Genomic DNA, 23,206 nt, shown 5'->3' on the forward strand with positions numbered 1-23,206 from the left:
ACACTGTCGACCCGATTTGTTTGCGTGTGAAAGCATTTTTCGTATCGAACTTTTGAACATTTGAAAAATTCATCTTCGAACAAATTACATTTCGAAAATAATCGAAGATCTGGCTTGCCCTCCGGAAGCGGCGTGTCACGCATATATTAGACGACTTGAAACACTGTCGAGACGCGAATCGAGCTACAGTGATTTTCACGTCACGATGAATCGGCGCAAAAGTGTGATTAAAGTAATTACCCGTCGTTTCATTGTATGTTTCCTCGGAGGATTAACTGTATTTAAAAAAAAAAGAAGATGAAAACAACACAAGAAAACAATGCTACGAATACAACAGTTTACAAAACTTTCGACAGAGCAAAGAGGTTTTACAACACACGGTCACCCCACGCTGTTTCCCCGGAACGAATATTTTGAGAAAATTGAAATGCAAATGTTATTTTGCAAGGGAACAGATTCTATTTCCGTTAGACTGTTAACTGCCTATTAGCTCTACATTATGGATCCATGTAATACAATACCGCGTTTTCGTCAAACCGTTTTCAACGAGCTGTTGATATTCTCACGGTAATGGATTGACTTCAGGTCAGTCTTTCTCGAACTCATTTCGCAAGCGATCTCCATCCTATTTCATGACGTCAATAGCGTGTCACAATTCTGAAAAGTGGAATATTCCTCTTCACGAGTCACGCTCATCAACTTGCGTCTGTTGATACGAGATGAAATGCAAGGGCATAAAAGTTGGGCGCCGTACCGTTCGTACAATCGATTAGTCTTAATTGGCACACCCTTCGAGATATCGTTTCTTCCTTTCCACGAACTTTTTATTACTCCTTCGTCTCGTGGTGATCCTTCATCGACGCTGCTAATATGTTTTTCGCGTGTCTGGAATGTTTTTCTTAGAAGTGGTACCAGTGTCCACAAGTTCTGTGAAAGTAAACGTTAATAAAAAAAAAAGGCACATTAAGAGTCAGCATATATTTACGTTCCGTAGTGGGTACTTTTCGTTCAGTTTTCGCGAAATAGCTAAAAATTCCTAGTCGATATCGATATTCTCGGAAGCAACAGGTGAAATAATATCTGTGCAGTTCCGTTCTGCTCAGGTACGATAAAAGAGGATGTATTGCGACGGACACGCGGTGTTGCGCAGCAACGAACACTTACCTATTCCGTTCCGGATGTCTGACGCGATTGCGACAACCAGCGCGGAGCCCGCTAAACAAATTGTATCGTTTTAAGGAGTAATAGGTCGTATCCGCGAAGAACTGTATTTAAGCAGCGGCAACTTCAAGCCTGTTCCAGACTAGGTGCTCCTCATCTTTTGATCTGCTTTGCTCGCTGGAAAATGACGTTGCAGAACTCGACGCGTGATCAAATTGTCACATCTGAAACCCTAAAACGTTCAGCAGGAACATGGAGCCTTTGCTGCATATATAAGCATCTGAAAAAAAAAATTCTTTTTAATTTTGAAGACACGCGTAAACATCACGTAAGAGTAAAAGTCCTGGCATCAGTTTCTTCGAAGTCTTTGTGAATGAAGTCATTCAGAGATCGCGCAACGATACCAGAGTTATTCGGTTCCTCATAACAAGTGACGCATGAGAGGCGACCTCTTCGCCTTTAGATGTTAAACCGACGATCAAGGTCTCGAAATTAACGATAGGTGTGAAGTAGAAAGACTCGTCTAATCATTGATAGAACTGATCAAAAATTCACGCGGGGAGCATAGGTTAACCTCGGCCGAGGTTACTTAAGGCCGTACACCCTTGGGCGGAAAGAACCGACGATGTCCGTCTTGGCGGTATCAAGTTCTGCGGGGAGGTGGGCTATAGCCCCGACGCAGCTCTAATTATAATATAATAGCTGCTCGTTTTCACGACAGCATTTTTGACGGGGGAAAGAAGCTTTGTCAGTCTGCTTTAATTTGTCGCGGTGATTGGTTGGATCGGCGGTCTGTCGACGGATGCGATCGATCCTGAGGGTCCTCGGATCGAACAAGTTGAACGTGGAACGACAGGGGCCGTCCGTCCTCTTTCATTTCTCTGATTATTTTTCTCGCAACGCGGACAAACGTCGATGACGACGAGGGTATTCAACGGCTAACGACAAAAGTACCGGAGAACTCTGTTCGATTCTCGAGATCACCGTTCTCTGCGTGGAAAATCGATCCAGGAGAAACTGCTAGTGTTGCGTGAAAGTTAGCTAGAGCACCGTCAGACTTCGAGTTTCGTTCAACATGGCGTTGTTGATACGTCGCATCTACGAGATGTACCGCTACGTCAACGACGAACTCTCAGGTACAGATACCTCCGGGGCCTCTCAGAGATCTGAGGGGGCCCGAGACGTTGTTTAGGTGTCCTTTGTATATCTAAAAAACAAAATTCTTTTATACGATAAACTGCAGTTTTTGCGTATTTATTAGTTATGGAATTGTAGAATCCATGCAAAATAATGCAGAAATATTAACATTTCATTTTGCGTAATGTACAGTCTTTAAACGTTATACATCGCGTTTGTGGTATAAAGTACACTTTTGAATTGAGACGAAATAGATTCTTTTTATCTACCGTGGTACATAATCCTCAACAATTTCTAAAGATCGAATACATCGTAATTTCTTTGTTCTCCAAAGATCCCAGGACGCAGGACTTCTTCCTGATTGGATCACCGTGGGCCTGTTTAGGTATAGTAGGATTCTACTTGTACTTCGTGCAGGAACTAGGGCCCAGACTCATGGAGAAGAGAAAGCCTTTCAAACTCGACAGAGTCATTCAGATATACAACATTATACAGATAGTATTTTGCGCATACGTGCTATACAAGGTAACCGTGTTCACTCCACCGTCACTGACGTTTCAAACGCAAAGATCTTCATGACGAGCATTATATTTTCAGGCGATGATACTGGCCTGGCTATTTCATTACAGCTTCTACTGCGAGCCAGTTGATTATTCCAATGATCCTCGGGCGCTCGAGGTAAATACGTACAGATCTCTTTCGACTCCAGCTTGGAAAACAAAATTAACACATTGTTGACCGGCAATTTTACACAGAAGCGACTTCGTGTCACTCGGCTATTATTTCATAATTGAATGTGAGATTAAAACAATCTAAATAAACTCCAATAGACTTTATTTATATTTTACCACCATAATGAATGGAAATGAAATATTTTACATGCAGTCAATCCCATAAATATTCATACCCTCTATGTCTATTGAAGATGTTCAACTAAATTAAATAATAGTTTTGATGCAATCAAATGAATTTTTCATTACAAATATGTACATGAATACATATATCAACATATTTATACAAACATACACTTGAAAACATTAAACCTATCATTTAACTTAGACAAATTTCATCAATAGACATAAAGGGTACGAATATTTACAGAGACTGACTGTACACATCTCTTACATAACCATAAAGTTTTTTTGTATCGCCCTGGGTTCCATAAATCGAACTAGATAATGCAAATGTGTTAAATGCGTGTGGTGTCAATCACAGATAGCCAAAACGGTCTGGATGTACTTCATGGCGAAGATGTTTGATCTCGTGGACACCGTATTCTTCGTCCTCCGAAAGAAACAGAACCAAGTATCCTTCCTCCACGTCTACCACCACTCGGGGATGGCTTTTGGTACCTGGGCGGCGACCAAGTTCATGGCGGGAGGACACATCACATTTTTAGGTGAGATACTCCTTCTCAATAATCGCAGACGCATCCATCGACGGCCGACTAAAAAACTCGTTGTTGCAGGTACGCTCAACTGTTTCGTTCACGTGGTGATGTACAGCTACTACTTAGCGACGTCCTTCCGAATGAGCAAACCCTGGTGGAAGAAGTACATCACCCAGCTGCAGTTGACCCAGTTCTTTCTCATATTGGTGCACTTCATACTACTGGCCTGGGTGGACGACTGCGGTTTCCCTAAATGGGTGGCAGCCGTGCTCATCCCCCAAAACCTCTTCATGATTGTCCTGTTCGGCGATTTCTACTACAAAGCCTACATAAAAAAGCCCCGCCCCAAGGTCGCGCAAAATGGTTTCTCGGCTGAAGGATCGAACGGAAATCTAAAGAGCCAATAAAGACAATCGCCAAAGGTACATGTACCAGCAGATTTCTATTCGGAGACAGGATCGGTTTCAACTCTTCTCAAACTCTTAACCCTAGACCAATGGTTCTTAACAAGCTCATTGCACAGCTTAAAACAAGATTCCCTCGATTCTTTGAGCTATAGTTTACAACATGATTCGTAATTCTTCGGGCCCGCGATATAGCTCAGAAGAGGATCCCAAAGATGGAGGGTTAAACGCTTTCGTAGGATCAGCGAAACGTGTTGAAGTCGATACGGTAGAAAACGCATAAATCCTTTCACCGCGGAGCACATGGAGCAGATATCTCCGATCTCATCCTTGTATTTAAGTTCGTTCATCATCCTTCGCCACTTATATATCCTACCCATAACCAAGTACTATTTTTCTCTCAAAGAAAATACCATGAAAAATGTCAGGGATTTTTATTAAATTTTAAGTGATTTTAAACTCTTTCAGAAATATCTGTTACATTTTTAACTCTTTGCACTCGAGAAGTGACTCTCGATCACCGCTAGGTTCGACGCAGAAAATCAATCAGCAATAATATTTGTCTAGGTTTCAAATCTCAAATTAAAGATCTCATTACCGAAGTCAATCTAAGCTTAGCATTCGTAGGAATAGAATGCTAGAAAGCATCGCGAGTCGCTGGTAGATACCAGAAAAAAAATGCCTCGAGTGCAAAGGGTTAATAGTTTAATTTACAAGCTCATCGTAGATTTATAAACGCGTTAAGGTCGCGAATGGCAGCATAAATCGTGTCAGCGACTCGATTGTTTACTTTGTTGTTGTGACGCGATCCCTTAGAATAAGCATTTCCCTTTCCTCTCGCAGGGCTTTTCATCTGAGAGGGCTACATTACACACACAATTCGCACGGTTGTCATATTTTGCGTTCGCAATTGTTCGCGTTAGAATTAAGTTCCTCTTCGTTTGGAAGCGAGAACCCGTTCGACGGTGATCGGGATACAAACCCTGTGCCAATGATTGTATGCCTGAAGAATCAATAAATGTCAATTTAACAACGACCTAATCGAAATTATCAGCTACATTATAATTTGTAACCAGTCGTAGAAGAACGTTGCTGGACAGAAACGTCTCTGTGGCTCGTGTATCGCAGATTACTGCTAAATTTATTGTACATTGATAATAAATACTATTCCTGAGATGTGGTGAATCGGTTAAATGATAGCGTGGAGACGATAGGACGAATGTAAGGGAAAATGGAAGGAAATTGAAAAAAGAACGAAGAGGAAGTGACCCATAATCAAGCACAAATTTTAGCACCATCATCTTATCCGTGAAAGTAGGTCTGTGGCCAATGGTATACGCTATCCAGTACATGACAGTCGTGAACCTACGGCTGACCGTTTCGAATAACGTTTTACAGGTGTTGCGATACCGTCATCGTGACAAGGTACCGAAACTTGAACGAACTGGAACAACCAGCAGCGTGTTACTTTCACTACAGCTATCAAATATAACAGACAAGAAGTACTGCTATCCGAAAACATTTGCATTCTCAATGGATGGAAGAAAAAACTGATACATTTATGGATGCATGAGTGTATGCGTGTTGTTCAGAAAATCATGAAATTTAAAATCTGCTGTGTATAGGGCATGGCGCTAAACTTCGAAACAAATATTAAATTGGTTTATTATTATCTTATTGTCACAACTTGATTCATCGAAGTACACCACAGCTATTGAATAAATCAGAAGCATTGTAAAGTTAAGAGTCTTTCGAGGCAGATTGTCCTACTTGCGTGACACATTAACGGGCGGTCCAGGCGAAAGGCAATCCATGTAGACAGACGCGGTAAAAAAAAAAACACCCGAAAAATCGGTTTTAGCGGCATGTGCCGTTATGCTACTCATTTGCGTCCAAGAACGACGAGGAACTTCGTTTTCGAAATCACGTTCCGATGACCTTCCGGAGATTTTTGACCGCTACGAATATAGCAAAACAGTCTATCTGTTTATAAACTAATTTTTATAGGTTCAATTATTTCACATAACGTTTAAAAGTTATTCGATATCCAATCAACGAGTAACATGAAATTATTTGTCTAGCCTCCATGTTTGACCTGCGCATATTTTATGGAGCTCGTCGACAATATTCTAAGGAATCTCGGTCAAGAAATTTTAACTAGGCGCGAAATCCTTAGAGATTTTAGTCTACTGTTTATCTTCCCACCGCCTACGAGGCATCCCGTTGACTTACTTAGCGGCAAGCCCGTTAGAGGATGTCTCTAAAAACTTGTACGTGTTTTGTTTAAGAAGCAACAGTGTGATCGCTATTGGTCCTGCCGCCATTACCTTTGCCTCGTTGCCTCAAAGAAGTGTTCCAGTTCTCGTCTGACAAAATGTATGGACAAGTGCTGGACAGTTATTACTCGAAAAATAACGTTGATTTATTGCTAAATGATTTCCACTAGTAAAACATGGGCGCAGTTAAAATGCAACGTAGTATAATCAAGTTGGTCGTCCTACTTCGTCTTTGTTGCTCCGTGTAACTGTGTTTTGGGACGAGAAAAGCACGCGGAGAAATACGTGGCATTGCGCACGATTAACAGAGACGATCGTGTAACAATACTTTTCAACGCATCACGAAGATTGGCTGATTCGAAAGAGAATCACTAAAGAAACCATCTAAATTCGTTCTAGTCGATGAAGAAATAATTTCAGCAAAAAGCGAGGTCATCGAGGAGGAACAGGAAGTGTCCCAATTGACTCGAAGTTTTGAAATTATAGTAATTACGTTTTGATTTCGAAATGAACAGTATTGTACACAGTACTGACTGACAAGATTGCTAATATTTCAATGTATTATGTAGTAGCTGATTAGTAATAAGGTTCATTTAAACATCAACTTTAGCTCCTCTGGGTTTTTCTCAGATATTTGTCAATAAATCACTGCAAAGTTTCAATAGCTAAACGAGATAAACAAAGGTCGGTTTTTTCAAATAGAACGTCATCGAATACAAACGGTTCTCGAAGTGTGTTTGTAATTCTTGGGTAAAATATCCAAAGAAATTTTATACATCTACAGTGTCAACGATTATATCTGTGAAATGATTTTGCATGATTTTGGGATAAAAATACTAAAATCTTTGGGACCAAACGCTCCACTCCTCGAAAAATTTCGAGGAGCCTGACTTCTTAATTGCAAGAAGAATTTCAAATCCAAAATACAAGGTGAACGTATGCAAATAAATGTCAGGATTATGCACAAAAAGCAGAACTAACAGAAACGACTGCATTCAGACTGATTTCCCCGTATCGTGATAAATGTTACATGATAGAATTAGAAAAAAACTAAAAACTATCCAAAACAAAAATTGAGAGAAATAGAATAAAAATACGGGGAAAAAAATATACATGTCGAATTGAGTAACCTCCTCCTTTTCGAAGTCGGTTAAAAAGACTCGATGAATGTAAAATGACTAAAGGTGAAGAAGACTAATATTTTATTAAATTATATCTTCATTAGCGAGGGCAGAAAAAAAATGACCATTGTAGACTCGATGGTCTTGAGTTAACATTAACATCTTTTAGCCGACAATTAGCACTGATAACTATTTGACTGGCAATACGGTTCGTCGTGGTTCGATGTTAATATTTAGCCATTGGAACCAGCCAATGAAATCAAGAAAATCTTTGTTACGCGCACGTCATTGTCGCATGTCTCTGAAGACTTTAACAGGGCAAACAAGTTCACGCTTGAATCCACATTGTCGTCTGTGCTAATCCGCGTCTCTTTATTCCGGTCAAATAAGCCGTCCACGAATTTCGCAAATATTCAACTGCATCGCTGGCAAATATTCCACATGTTCAGCCATTTTTCCTTTGGTCCTTATTAATGCGGTCGCCTTTTTGGCTATTGCGAGGTGTCATCTTTGATAATGCTTTACAAAGACGCGATAACAGAACTTTTAGCAAACTAGAACCACTCACTTTGACCACAAGAAAAGAATTTTTTTATAAATGTCGAATATACACTAACATTTTGCACAAAAACGTAGCATCGATTAACTAGCGTATACTTAGTAACTGTCAAGAACTGAAAACATTAGAACTCTCGAAAGTATTCTTTCTAAACCGCTTCTATGAATCTACTTAAAGAGGTATATCTTATATCAAAATTTCTCTGAATTCTGGTCTCGAAATGAAACGCTATGCACCTATGTGTACGTAACCCTTTAAAAGAGATGCATTACCGTTAACGTTGCAAGACCACCCAGCAGAAGCTATGCTAAACAGTCGTGCACCAATATTTTACCAACGTTACACTTAGCTTCAGCAGACTGTGGTGTCTTATCGGAGCTGGCGTTACAGTTTCTACTGACCTTAATGAAGCTCTGCCACGATCCTAGCGAAACGACGTTCTGCAAACGTCCTCAAGGGTGATTTGCATAAGCGTGTCACATTGCACATCGTTATTCTATTTCTTTTCGGTTACTTTGATCATTGTTATCGATCGCTTAAAAAATTGTCGCGCACTATGAAAACTGACAATCAAATCGCACGCAATGTTTCGCCATCGCCCATACTTGCAATATTGCGACACGCCTAACGTCCGCTCGATGAAATCGGAAACGCGAATCAAAGTTACAACTCAGTCTGCATTTGTGCTTCCAACCGTGGACATTCAAACTTCGAATTGAACATTAAAATAAACTGTAACGATCTAAGTAGGTATCATATTGTTTCTAATGGCAACGTCACGCTTTACAAAAGTTCATTCGCAAAGATTATTCTGTTGAACATTGGGATAAATGTTCAATGGTTTTGAAACTATACTCTTGATTTAATCCATTCATCGTACAAACTTTGTACTTCGGAAATTAAACGTTGATCAGCTCGGCTAGGGATATGTGTTTATCCTAGAAAATGTTTGCCTCTGCTACTTGAACCTTGAATTTTTCTTAATAATGTTTTTCAGATTATTATGATGATCAAAAATCACTTGAAAAACTGGTTTACATCCACAGACCGTAATTTAGTTCCAGTTTTTGTTTTTTAATATTTGTCTTATTAATTATGTGGCAATTTTTTATTTTGTTAGCAGTGTGGCATATACGAATGGACTAAAACTTTGTTGCAAACCCTATTACCAATGCATTGCTGATTATTGGTTTTTAATAATCATTTGCTTGAGCTAGAAGCTGTTACAATTATCAGAAACTGGCGACGATAATCTATCTATACGCGTCACGAGGCGTTCTTCAGTATCTCATAGCTTCATCTTCCGCCTCCTAATCCTGCATTCTCATCCCTTCCTCTTTCGTCGAGTTAGTCCCCGTTCGAGGTAAGGAAGTCACGATTTGACAACGAGCTCGAACGTCAGAGGTGGTGGGGCCAGTCGACGAAGATCGAGGTTCTGGTCCTCTTGGTGGCTACCTTCGTCGCTAGATCATCAGTTTTTGGTTCGCGGCCTCCCTCTCATCATCATCCGCTCTTGAGGGATAACGTAGCTTTCTCGAGGACATCGGTGACAGACTGTAGAACGTAACTCCTAAACGGAAGTGATTTTTACGCGGTGGCATTTAAAAAGAAGAGAAACGTCGGTCAGCTGAGTGAGTTTTATCAGCATCTAACGGAAGCGAGGTAAGCTCTTTTGTTTGGAAACTTTCTTAGTAAATTTTGGGTAGAGAGCTAGCGAAAATAATTGAGGTTTCTAGATAAATTAGGTATATGGACTAAACATTTGAAGTGATACATTCGCGATATTTTGTACAACAGTGTTATTTAATAAATGAACTCCTAGGTGCTTAGAAGCAACGTCTTTATGTCAATATTACTCAGCATTAGAGCTCTCGATCACTGTGCTTTATCAATCTCCTTTAATTAAGCTACGCTCGGCCCAAGTGCATCGATTCGTCAACGACCTTCAATGCCTAACAATTCTTTTCAGAATTCGTTCGAGTCAGTGTCCAGTAAATTCATCGACATGACCAGCATAATTCGCGAGGTGGTGAACAATTACGAGGAGTTCGCGGAGATAACCAAAGGTAAGCACGTGAACATCGTACGACGTTGACCGACAGAAACTCGATCAGGCGAATCGAATCTCTTCTTTGGAGCCTTGTAACTCGATTCATTCGCCTAAATGGGACTTAACTGGCAGTGTCGTCGCGAAAAGAACTTGTCCTCTTTAAGGGTGTCGAATCAATGCCGATGCTGATTGATGCAAATTTTGTTTGACAACCATGAAAGGATATCAGACGCGTAACAGTTGTCGGTAATGGCATTCATCGGTCTTCTATTAACACATAAAAAGAATTTCCATTAAAATACCGCATCGTGCCTATAAGTTTCTTTTGAAAATAGCGTTTCTTACGCGCACGACTAAAGCGCCGTTACTCTCTAGAAATTAACTTGGACTCGTGGACAATGATGTCGTCGCCTGGACCGATGCTTTGCATCGTAGCATGCTACCTGGCGTTCGTCCTGAAAATCGGCCCCAAAATGATGGAAAAGAGGCCGCCCTTTCAAGTGAATTCCCTGCTGATCGCCTACAATGCTTTTCAAGTAGTCTTCAGCGTTTGGTTAACCCTTAAGGTGAGAAGAATCAGGACATTCTCCAGTAACCTTCAATTGGAGATTTCACCGTCCTAACTCGACCCTGACATTTTTCTATACTCCACTTTTTCTGGCAGTCACGGTTTTGATGCTCCTTTCCAGGGAGTAGATCCCAGAATCTGGAAGGTAATCATATCGCCTAAATGCAACGCGGCTCAAACATCCAAGGACATAGATCTCCAAACTGCGGTAAGTTAACGGAGCAGAGATCAAATTTTTAAGGAAAACGAACCCTTTGCACCCTGTCCCACCTCGTTGCAAAATGTGCGAACAGTAATCGCATTACGTTAAATGGTCTAAATTTGGAAACGTGTCTTTCTTCGTATTATTAGACTCGATTATAAATTCTTATACCGTTCTTGAAGCGTTGACGCGAATCAATCCTTTATGTTTGCAGTAGTGTCGCTAACAAAATTGATTGTCCCCTGACAGAGAACAAGCAGGTGGCCCCGTCTAGCCTGTTTGGTGTGTTATACCGGTGCAAATTTTTATTTCGACAGGTAGTGGCGACAGCTTACTGGTACTTCATAGGAAAACTTACCGAGCTTTTGGACACGGTGAGTCTAACAACTTACGAATAGTCGAGCCTGATGCTGCCCAATGTGGCTACCTATCACTTGAGAAACGAGGAACCGAACGAATTCTTTTGCTCAAGGTGTTCTTCGTCCTGCGGAAGAAGCAAAATCAGGTCAGCTTTCTGCACGTTTATCATCACACGGTGCTCGTCGTCTTCGGCTGGGTGTACGTCAAGTATTTACCAGGCGAGCAAGGCGCTATGCTCGGTATCTTGAATTCCTTCGTTCACATCGTCATGTACACGTACTACTTGATCGCTGCTCTGGGTGCAGAGTACAAGAAATACTTGTGGTGGAAGAAGTACATGACGTGCCTCCAACTGGTAAGTCGATCACAAACCGAGCATTCCGCTATTTCTTCGCGAACAATTGTCAATTATCTCATCCACAGGTCCAATTCGTCATGATGCTGTGCTATCTGATGATGACCCTCGCGATGGACTGCAAGGTCCCAAAGACCCTCACCTACTTCTTCATGGCGAACGTGGTGCTCTTTCTCTACCTGTTCGGCGACTTTTACAGAAAGAGCTACACGAAAAAGAGCATCTAATGTATACCTACAATGACTTTATCCAGGCGCGAACGTCTGCCGTAGCAATCGTCTTTGAACGCACGTCGGATGTCGATCGCCTAACGGTGGAAAAGAGGAAAAGGTACGGAGACTGCACGGGCAGAAATGGAAGTCGTATCGAGGTCAGAGCGCGTCGGCAGACGGCGTCAAACCAATTAGGATGCCAGTATCCGAAGGATACGAATTCAGAGTTCATTCGGGGAAATCGGTTTCACTGTTTCCGAGGCAAAGCCGCGCGAGGTAACGGGGCTCGAGCAGCAATCTAGGCCATTAGGTCCACAGTCGATGCGTTGCTCGAAGAAGCGTCGAAGAAGCACGACGCACGTGCGGGAAGAGGTTGGCGACACCGGAGGAGCCTTGACCAAGTCTGAATCGCCGCAGGCTTTGGGTTTTGGTTCAACTGGGCTACGATCCGAGAAAGAAAGCAAGCGAGAGAAGGCCGTGCCCCCTCAGACGTTGCCACGCATTCCCAGAGAAACGGTAACTGCTTTTTCTTTGAGCTACAAGACTGCTTCGACTTCGAGCATACGGATTCATCTGGAATTCCAACTGACCGTGACGCACCTACCTAGCCTTTGTACGCCGGATTCTGTTTTCGATGAAACAGCACGTGGTTGGATCTGGGAACGTCGCCATCGAAGCCTTCTTCCGTTTTGTCGCTGAAACAATGAATGGAACACATAGCCGTTAATTAATCTCCCAAAGTTCTATACGGAGCTGGAGAGATTGCCTCCGACGAGGAAACATCGCCTGTCAGGAGCGAATTTCGATGGAACTTTGCTCGAATGACGAATGGGTTTCCTTTTTCCTGGAGACTCGTGAATTATCAGAAAAAATAGTCAATAATTTTTACCTTTGAAACTGGGTTCCATTCAGAGGCAATCCTTTCAGTTCCTCGATAGAGGTACATACATAGTTTGCGTTCAGATGGTCTCAGGGAGTTCTATAATCTCGGAATTTCGAGATAATACACTGGGAAGGATCGTGTCGCTCGACGTTAAATAGGATAATTATTCCAGGTAAAAACTCCAAGTAAAAATACCAGGTAAAAATCGGTCTCCATACGATCGATCGCGTCGATTCGCTCGAAAACATTATTGCGTCGACGAGATTTCCTTGTTTTTGAGCGAACCAACGAGCTGTTTTATCAATGCAACACATCTGTCACGATTGACGGCACTTATCGTAAATAAAAACGTTGCCGTCGATCGTGATACGTGAATGGATTTTTGTGTATGGATATGTAAATACATGGTATTATTTATTGATATTTATCTAAACTTTATCTAAAATTTGAAAATATCTTGTCCCATCCTCTCGCCTCGTGACTCTTCAAGGTCCTAAGAAAATAATGAATATTTTTCTTGCGCGAAAAACACGACCTTACAAACGACAGCCAGCGCCCGGAAATGTAATTGAACAGAATCACTTCACATTCCAATAATCGTAACTTTATTCTACGCTACGTTTTACATGTCGTCTGATATAATACAAAAGGATACCGGGATACATAATCGTGTCTTCAGCGGGCTTCGGTCGACGAACCAGGAATCTTTGGCAAAAAGCATAGCTTTTGGGAAGAGCAACGGTTCTCATTCGAGATCAACCAATTGGGAGGAGAGAAACACTATTTACATACCGTATTCTGGTCCAATTTTATAGTCGAGATCATCACACAAACTGGTGACGTTGTATTGATCTATATTTTTAAAACCAATCATTCATACTAGTGTTTTAAATAGTGTTTATGTTATAAAATTTCATACATGTCCTCAGTTTTTTCGAAGGTACCTAGAATACCTCCGTAAAAATGGAAAACACGCGGTACAGTTGTCTTGTTTTCCTCCAGACGTAGGCACAAGGTGCACCATGAAAGAAAATCGGCTAGGGAGAGCTGCGTCAGGTATGTTTCCACTAATGTTTGTTAAAATTTTATTACACTTTTACACGTCGAGTCACAATTAGAACCGCGATCAATTTTACAAAATGCTGCATCGACGATCAATCTCTTTCATTCAAAAATTAGTTTAATTGGTCGAGGAATCATACTCTTTAGACATAATTTGATCTCGTTAACGTACACGTATACTAAAAGCAACGAACCATCTGTGCAAGCTTTTATCTTTCTTCCCATGAAATTTATCGTGTCATTCTCCCATTAAATTCATTTAACGTGTAGCAATTATCAACCGTGAGCGTAGCTACGTCTCGTTAATTACCGATTACTGACAATCCGCAAGATAGTTCAACCGCGCGTGGATGCACCGACTGAAAGTGTTCTGTTAATGCTAATTGCATTCATTTGCAATTGTAATGTTGACTTCTTTCAGCTCTAAAGGGTTATGCAAACAGCGCGATGAATGAGTAGAATTTCTGACGCAACATTGTTTTAAAGGAGTTTCACGCTCCGTGGGAAAACAAGTTGATACTGACATGGAAAATTATTGCTGAAAGAGGAAAAAGTGGTAACCCCTGAATACATGGACTGTTCGTGATAAATCAATTTGTAAATTCTAAATTTTCAAATGCTCGATTTTCTATCCATTTCGAGCCACCTCTGCAGTCGCCTATCCAAAGACTTTTTAGGCACGAATTTTAATTGACTCCTAACAATTTTTATTGTCCAATCGATCACTAAGGCCAAGAAAAACAACCCAGAATTCGTTACAATCCCCCGAACTATGCGCGTTTTCGTTTCCTCGTCCTAAATTTAGAATCCAGTTCTATCTACACTCGCTCAAGGAAGACTGAAACCATCGCAGCTCGACGAAAAAATCCAGAAGCCCAAACTTATACAGACCGAGGCATTTAAGGTCGTCTGTCTTAGATGCCTCGTCCTGTATATACACGAGATACCGAATTCTTATCGAATTGTACTCCAAATGAAACTCGTGTACGCGCCGCTTCCTCTTCTGATCCCGAATATCCAGGATCTTTTCCGTTGCAATCATTATACATCTACAACCTTAAACATCTAACGATCTAATTGACGCGGGCAGTCGAAGACTTACAAGGAACATCCACGAAGGATCTACCCTCAATTTTCATGAAAATATAGGATTTCCTATTTCTCGAAACCATTGAAGAATCGTTTCACCCCTCACTTCAATTATCATCGCTAATAAGACTAAATTTCCTTACATCCTACATCAGTTAAATCCAAATTAAAGAGGGGGGTGGAGTGTGGCACATGTTCTTTGTTAGCCGACGACGGACAATCAAAAGCGATAATCGAGAAGCGATCGTTGCTCGTGAACTAATGTCAGAGCACTCGATTCCCCTCGGTTACCGCCGATTTGCGAGTTCGTCCATTCGATGTTCGATGAGTTGTGATCAGAGAAAACTTTACTTTCTGTCGGAAAAATGTTCTGTTGCGACTCAACGTGGTGCGTTATACAGTCTATTTGTCCAGCAACGTGTTCTTCTCTCGCGACTGAACGTCACCGTTCCACAGCTGGAGCCTCGATGCGTTGAACGGAAAACCAATGGCGACTCGCAAGCGTCCTGGTCGGTTCTTCATCTTGTCCTGTCGTTGAAGTTCCTCGTGTCCCAGACTTTAGTCAGTCTTACCCTTCTCGTTTTGCAAATTCCCGTTCGTCGCTTGCTTCGCTATCCCGTTCTCTTTGCCCTTTTTCGTCCTCGTTTCGTTTTCGGCAGGCTTGTAAGCCTGGTTGTAAAAGTCAGCAAACAGGAAGTAGAAGAATATCGCGTTCGGAAGGACCAGGAACACGGACCACTTCGGGTAGTCACAGTCGTAGATCAGCAACTGGCAGCTGTGCAGGAACGCCAAGCAAAATTGTCCCTGTCGAATCGAAAAAGTGTCCTTTACCCAATCAGACAAGCCTTTTACTATTATTAATATAAAACTCAAATTTCTCAGAAATTTCGGTGCGACTCTATTCATGTCCGATGCGTATGCAATTTTTTTTATAGTTGCTCTTTATGTCGAGCAGTACGTTTGATTACAGCTGCAATTATTCTTCCGAATTGCTATAAAATTGTTTCAGAGATCTCGACGGTAAAACATCCAAGTTCGTTGCGAAACAGTTCTCTGGCTTAGTGCCAGATAGCGCCACCGTATACTGAACGCGATCATTCCATGTACCAATTTATTTTTAAAATCTGCGCGTTTGTGATTTGACGAAGAAAATGAAGAAGAAAGGAAGGTGACGTTGAGTAAGTAAATTTGTGTTTCTGCAATGCATACCATTTGAAGGGTCGTGATGTACTTCTTCCACCACAGGTACTTTTGGTACTGAGGTAGCAGGGCAGCTAGCAGGTAGTACGTGTACATGATGATGTGCACGAAACTGTTGATCACCCCTTTAACAAATCAATACACATCGAATTTGAACAAATGTGAATAATATTTCAGACTTGAGTTACTGATAAATACAATTTTAATTACCTATGAAGATGCCATGGCCACCAGGGTAGTATTTAGTCGCACCCCACGAAACCATCGGCATTACGGTATGATGGTACAAATGGAGAAACGTGATTTGGCTGTCTTTCTTTCGAAGAACGAAGAAAACCGTGTCCAGCAGTTCGGAAATCTTCGCCAGAAAGTAAACGTAAACACCTCTAGCGACCTGTAACATGCATCTTGATCGCAACTTTCCAAAGATTCCAGACACTATGCGCTCGCAAGGAAGATCGATTAGACGATGTCAAATAACTAACAATCTAGTCGGTGAAAAATTGGATTTTCAATTGACCCGAGATCAAGTATGACTGTTTTAAAATGAGAAATACTCTGAGTGCGTCTGGAGAAGTTGAAAAGTCGACGGGCTGGCACCTCCAGTCGTAGTCCTTGAGCCAGGCTCCGTCCAGGCCCTCGTAGAACAGCCAACAGCTGACCAGGACCTGGAGGAAGTTGTAGACGACGAGAATGTTCTTCAGCTGGTACGGTTTCCTGTGCTCCATTTGACGTGGGCCCCATGATAGGCAGAAGTAGAGGTAGCCGATCAGAAGACTGAGTCCAGGCACTGGCGATCGTATGAGGAACCAGTCCTTCGTTCGCGGATCTGAAAGGCGATTAACGCATAATGCCAAGGACCAACTGTAGAAAACAAATCCGTCCCCTGATTACCAGAAAGATCGTTGAAGATGTGGTCGTAGAATCGAACCACCGAATTGTTGTAGATGTTGGACATCCTGTCGTTCGGAAATCCACTGCTGGCATTCATTGGAGAATCAACTGAAACAAAAGAAACATTGGATAACAGATAAATAGATGAAAAATAGGTGATCGCTGTTTAAAAACATTTGTAATGATCATTTGTCCCCTTTATAAACGCGTTGTCACTTAGCTGTTGTCCGAAACGACACACTCCGTGAATTTAAACGATCCCCGTAAAATACCGTTCGACGTTAACTTTACAACGAGTCGTAAAATTATGGTTAAGACTTTCCTCTCGCTGCAAGTGGAACCGAATTGTCCATAAAATCTATCTCTCAGCTGAATGTTACAGCAATAATGGTACCTTGGGCAAGGACACTTCGCAGGCGTTGTTTCATTCGCATCGACGTTAGAAACCACGATAATAATCGAACGTTTCGTCATCCATTACGTCACGATTACGTTTAAAATAAGACTGAAATAAGATTCTAGAGCTAAGTTTAACACGCTGGATATTTTTTAACGAAGTAACATTGATTCGTCAAGACAAGCGTTTCGCGATTTTAAACCATCGTAAATGTCGGGGAACTTGGACATTTCACCTATCGAGTGGGAGAAAAAAAAAGATAGAGAACCTGGAGTAATTGCAGGGATGGGTATTCGCTCTGGCGAGGGATCACCGGCGACGATACGATATCTTTCATTATAGGAATCAACCAAGCATCCCGGTGCCTTGCCGTGATGTTCGAGCACTTAGCTTCATTTTTCTTTGAATATACGGTGACTCAACATTTTTACGACCAAACCGCACCGATAAGTTATAGTATCACACAAAAGAACAGCGAACAATACTTTCTATTCGCTATAATTATGTCCCACTATTTGTCCGAAACAATACTATTTTTTAGCCTTTCTTAGGTACATTGCTGAAGTAAACTACACTAAAAAGCTTGCCTAGTGTATAAAGGTGAAAGGATTATAAGAAACTACGTGTTCGCTAATTACTCTATTGCAAAAAAATCAGTAAAAATGGAATTTTCTACGATTCACGCATACGATGCGGAAAAACAGCAAACAGAGCAGTTTCGCTGCTCCGTTTATGCATACTTAGCCGATCCAGTTTTTCGACCTTCGTTAACCTAAATTTAACCCTTTTTTTCGTCGAGTGTTTAGATAATGCGCCGTTCACTTCGTTGGAATTTTTTTTGTAACACTGCTCGTTTACGAGTCGTCCTACTTTGTTATTTGAAAACTGGGTCTGCCCCTTTTTTGACATACGATAACGAGTGAGTTCGAAATTCCTGTGCAAAAGTCCGTAGCTGGTCGACGTAACGCGTGTTGTTAACACCTTCTGCGATTTAGTCGTTCTATCATGCGGTGTTAATAATGATCCATACGTGTAACGATTTAATCTCTGCTTATCGGTCGGTGTTCATCAGCTGAATCGCTCCCAGTGAACTAAAACTCGAGAGAGTCGGAAGCGTTCTACGTAAATGTTCTCTTTACTGTAGAATGCTCTCTAGATTAAAGCAACTAATAATTACTATCCCTCCAGAGATCTTCGGTTTCAGGCTTGGGGAAATCGCAATCACCCAAGAGATTGTTCTAAATTCGTAGCACAGAAACCAAGGGGTTCGGAGGTCAGCCATCGGCACGCAACCTCATCCGTCTATTTCTACAGTGAATTTTCATCTCGCTGTCGTGGTAGGTAACAGGACGTCAAATCTACGGAAAATGGCAGCTAATAAATTCCCGTTACAAAACCGAGAATCGTGCAAGCTGCGTCATCTCAACCGCAATTGCATATCTCTGCCTCCTACGTCCTGCGTATGCAGAGAAATTCTCCCGACCGAATGCTGGGTAAGCGCGAAATTTCTCTCTGTTTTAGTCGTAGAGATAGCGAGTTTACGATACACAAATGACTATCGACGAGCGTGAAAGAAGTCCAAGGATTCCAGGTCCTACTTACTATTTTTCTTCCTAAGAATTGTGTCGAGCCAACCGTTACACCTCGATATCAACGAAACTGTGGGTCTACATCAGTTATCCCGCGGAAAGTTTACGAGGATTACGCCTTGATCAGCGATCGTCTCCATTGTAATGGAATCAACGATGTCGCAGTTCGAAAATTCGCGGTCATCAAGAGCTATGAAATGAAAGTGCGCGCAATCACCGCAATCGGCGCGCTTCACCTTTCTCTCGCATCTTTCTCGTTTTCGTGCACGGAACTGTGCTAATCGCTAGTCAGCTGATTTGACGGGAGAAAAGGCTAATCTATCCTTGTCCATCTAAATTAGATACAATCTATGGATTTTTTTCAAACCAGTAGTTGCTCCTGTAAAGATCTCGAATCAGCCATTACGGGCTCTTGTTTTAAAGTATCCTCGGCAGCTATAAATCTATGATTCTCATCGAATTTCAGATATATAAAATGTACGAATATATATTACGCGTTACAAGATTATAGACTACAAAGCATCACGTACGCACACGCGACCGTCTAGTCGGTAAGGTTTACATTGATCGGCGGGTCCGCGCCAGTTATTTAGATCACGTAGAAAAATCGTTTACCTTTCTACTTCGCGACGACGACGTTTTACGACTTGTTGGTTATTTATCGTTATGAGAATTTCGTAACCTTGGTTGACGTAATTGCAGCCACGGAATAACAGGCTCTTGCAGTTCTACGATCGTCGGTCAAAGATGACCAATTGCGGGAATTCACGACGAGGAATCACGTTGAAGATCAATTGATGCTGATGCGTCGAATAGTTCGATCGTCTCCAAACTGATCGAATAGGAACGTTCGGAGCGATTCGTCCATCAACTCCGACGGTTGTCCTTCGTTTAACTTCTGAGCAGGGAGATCCCGATCGAACAGTCGTATAACGATCGCGATCGTTGATCTAACCTCTGATTACGCGTGTGGAAAGTAGTAATGTAAGTAAACAATGAGTTTTACCTCACGACAACCTGCTCACGCTAATTGCGTCCGAGAATAAATTACTCGAGGCATTGTATAAAGCTTAGCTTGGCTCCGTTATTATCTGGAATGTTTTGCTCTGGAAATGATCACAGCGCGACAAGTTCGCGTTGCAAAAAGCGGAACAGCTTCCTTCGATTACACGCTTCAGCGAGCAAATTGATTAGTCCCGCAATGATTCAGCCGCGATAAAGTACGTGACATTGTATCTCCGCGATTCAGACTTCAACGCCATTGAACTCCGAAGTGTGCCATCGAAAGAAAACAAAATGAAGATTTCCGAGTTGAACGTTTTAAATTAAAATCCTCGCTTCGTAACAAGTATACTAAGCTTACGCCATACTTCGTTTTATACTTGGAGGGATGATTATAGTCTTTATAAATGGTAATATGAATGTAACCTGTAGAAATAAGTACGTAGACGAGATGTGTGTAGTAGAGGCGACGGGTACAACAACGTACAGCGCAGCAATCAATTATCATTTTCGTTGAAATTAATGGTTAGTCTTGACGAGCATTTAACAAGCTTATCGAATATCAATTTATTACAGCTTATTGCCAATTTCCTTCCACGAGTAGCCGTATAATGAAATCGACAAAGCGAAATGAGGGTACAGCCATTCATTATGGAAGTAAGTTCACTCACCATTGTTTCGCGATATAAATACGAGCTTCTGCATTTCAATCGATTAAAAAATATTCATAAACGCTAATTGGCACGTTGTTCGACCCATTTGTAGCGTAGTACGAGATCAGAGACTTGAGCAATCGTTAAGTAGCAGATTGTACGTGAAATTTACACCCGTGTACGGTTTAATTATCTGTAACACGTCGATTATGCAATGTAACATGTGAGTAACGAGTGCATTTATATGAGAAGGCGTGAAAGAAGAGTGCGAAGGAAGAGAACGGATGGAATCGAGCATTAATGCTAATTAATATTAAACATTCCTCCGCAATATTTCGTTGTCTGATTTTGTTGATCTCTAACAGCGACCACCCTCCGGAGATCCATCGCACGAATAAGATTCGGTAAATCGTTCGCAGAACGATAAACAATTTCCAGTCGATCAACGAACGCGACGTTCCTGAAAAGACATTCCTGCCACGCTTTCTTCCTAGCAGCCATTTCCCCAACCGTACATGTCGGCCTTTGGTTCACGTGCAAGAGAGCTCGATCACGCGATCGCGTGCGCTCGCCACGAGCAGTAGGATCATCCGCTGCCATTGGCAGTGAGGTAACAGTGTGTAGCGCGAGTGTACGCGCGAATCGCCGCGATACCCGCGAAAACACATTATTACGCAACGATCCGGTATATCGATTGCGATCGACGACCGCTGCGTCGCAGCCGACGACAGTCGAGAAAGCAAAGAGAGAGCGACGAGGCGCAGGTGTATCGTAGACGGCATCTCTCCGATTAAAATCGTTGAACTTTCGATCCAAACGTGATAATTTGAAAATTTTTTAAGGAGTTCGTGGGCGAATGCTCGTAGAATAAGAGGAAAACATAGAGAAAGGGATCGAGGAAGATTTTCGACTGAAAAAAAATAGGTCGATCGCGTCGTTATATGAAAGTATCGTTAGATCAATTTATCAAGATTCAGTAATTACGTTTTTTACGTTTGGCTCTCTGAATTTGAAAGCTACAATCTTCCTTAGTTACCTAATGAAACACGTGCCATGAGTTTTGTGATTCGTGAACACGTTTGAATGCATAGATTGAGCGGATCAATGACTCCCTAATGTTTCTGCTGCTCTCTTCATTCCTGCTTTCACTCTCTTTCACTGTTCTTAGAACCTTCACTCGGGCATTACGTTAATCGACGTAGAAGTGAAATTTTCTAGTCGATTTATATGAGCTTATATCTTCCGTTCTGTTGACGCGATTGGCTCAATTTGCGAGTACGCCTGAGGCGACGTACCGATGCGAAACTAATTATTCTCTCGCGTGAAATGGACCGAACGTATTTACACGCTGTAAATTAGAGATGGACAAATTCCCGATCGATAATCCAAATAACGTATAAAAACGTAACAAGTTTTCATTGGAGTCAACGATAGACTCCGCTCAAGCGAGTATGTATAAATAGCAGAGAATGAAACTTGTAAACAGCCGAGGTGAACACCCAATGGAAATTTTCGTAAATTATCGTTGCATCGTTGAGCTTCCGGAAGCTAGTTAGACGCATAGTATGTTCAGTTAGGTTTTGCAACCTAACTAGCAATGTTTGCGAAACGCTCCTGATGACAGGAGCCTCGACGATCATTCTGCGGCTAAGATTAAGTGATGCACACGCTTCGAGCATAAAGTTTATAACTTTGATGCTCCTCGGGGATAAAAAAAAATGTTTGAAACGAATGACGGAGAAGATAAGATACAAGTAGAAAAACAAAGTCAGTCATAATTTACAGGTGGATACATATGCAAATGATTTTCTGTCGATTGCCGCATAAATTTCGCTTGTTTGGAAGAAAACATTACATTTGAAGGTTTTGTTTTGGCGGATGTTTTCGTCAAACGTTGGTTAAAATTCGGATGCTTACATAATCGTCTGCAATTTCGATGGCAAAATCACGCGGACGTGTTCTTCCTATTGGCTGAAGATATTAATTTAAATCGCTTTTACCCCCTTTCTCGCAGCAAGGCTTCGTATAGATCACTAGCAAAAACTGAAGAAATTATAATACTTAGCGCGATCCTAGTACGAGCCATGTCATAATTAGTGTTCGTTAGAAAGTGCGAAATATGAAATCAGAGGTCTCGTCACTTGACTTCGATGTTACAAAATTAAATGTCGCAAGCACTGAATCCTCTAGAATTTTATTCGGCAAAATTTCGAACCGATATATATAATCAAGAAGAACGATGAAAACACATTAATTCGATTACTTGTTAATAGGATGCAAAGCTACGAGTGGAAATGCACGAGAATACAACGTTTTGGTGACCTTACTTGCAATTCAATCGCATTGTATTTTTCCTGCGATTGTACGCCTGAAATCAGACGCAGGAGGATATTTTAATTGATAATTTTGTCGATGGAATGCCGCCAAACGCGTCATAATTTTATGTAAATTAATTAACTCTAGCGTCGTGTTGAACTTCCGATTCAGAATTCCAGTAAACACGGCAGGTCTATGCTTGCCTTCAAATGGAACAACGTAAACGAAAAAAGTGGAACGTAGTTGTCGCTTGCAACCCAACGTGTATTACATAATCCCATACGAAAGAAACGTTTTCGTGTTCCTCGGTTGGGCGGCATCGATGC

At 41.6% G+C, this 23,206-nt stretch overlaps 2 protein-coding genes across 4 annotated transcripts in view; one reads left to right on the forward strand and one right to left on the reverse strand.

The window, feature by feature from the left end:
• Window positions 1-1,795: 1,795 nt before the first annotated feature.
• On the forward strand, window positions 1,796-13,105 carry LOC128884855 (elongation of very long chain fatty acids protein 7-like). Its single transcript, XM_054138511.1, has 11 exons — window positions 1,796-2,297; window positions 2,633-2,823; window positions 2,896-2,976; window positions 3,514-3,697; window positions 3,767-4,092; window positions 10,018-10,114; window positions 10,474-10,664; window positions 10,788-10,874; window positions 11,186-11,242; window positions 11,341-11,583; window positions 11,652-13,105. Exons 1-11 carry the CDS (start codon window positions 2,237-2,239, stop codon window positions 11,808-11,810), a joined length of 1,677 nt encoding a protein of 558 aa, XP_053994486.1. The 5' UTR covers window positions 1,796-2,236; the 3' UTR covers window positions 11,811-13,105.
• A 161-nt stretch (window positions 13,106-13,266) lies between these two features.
• The window catches only part of LOC128872423 (elongation of very long chain fatty acids protein AAEL008004), a 46,648-nt gene continuing 36,708 nt past the window's right edge, over window positions 13,267-23,206 (reverse strand). For all 3 annotated transcript variants that reach the window (XM_054115085.1, XM_054115086.1, XM_054115084.1), the window contains exons 2-6: window positions 16,924-17,031; window positions 16,587-16,858; window positions 16,240-16,423; window positions 16,039-16,154; window positions 13,267-15,633 (exon numbers count right to left, since the gene is read on the reverse strand). In XM_054115085.1, the coding sequence (XP_053971060.1) occupies window positions 15,388-15,633; window positions 16,039-16,154; window positions 16,240-16,423; window positions 16,587-16,858; window positions 16,924-17,020 (915 nt within the window). In that variant the 5' untranslated portion in view covers window positions 17,021-17,031 and the 3' untranslated portion in view covers window positions 13,267-15,387. The remainder of the gene's footprint in view (window positions 15,634-16,038; window positions 16,155-16,239; window positions 16,424-16,586; window positions 16,859-16,923; window positions 17,032-23,206) is intronic.

This window comes from Hylaeus volcanicus, chromosome 2, assembly GCF_026283585.1.
Source record: "Hylaeus volcanicus isolate JK05 chromosome 2, UHH_iyHylVolc1.0_haploid, whole genome shotgun sequence".
Taxonomy (NCBI): domain Eukaryota; kingdom Metazoa; phylum Arthropoda; class Insecta; order Hymenoptera; family Colletidae; genus Hylaeus; species Hylaeus volcanicus.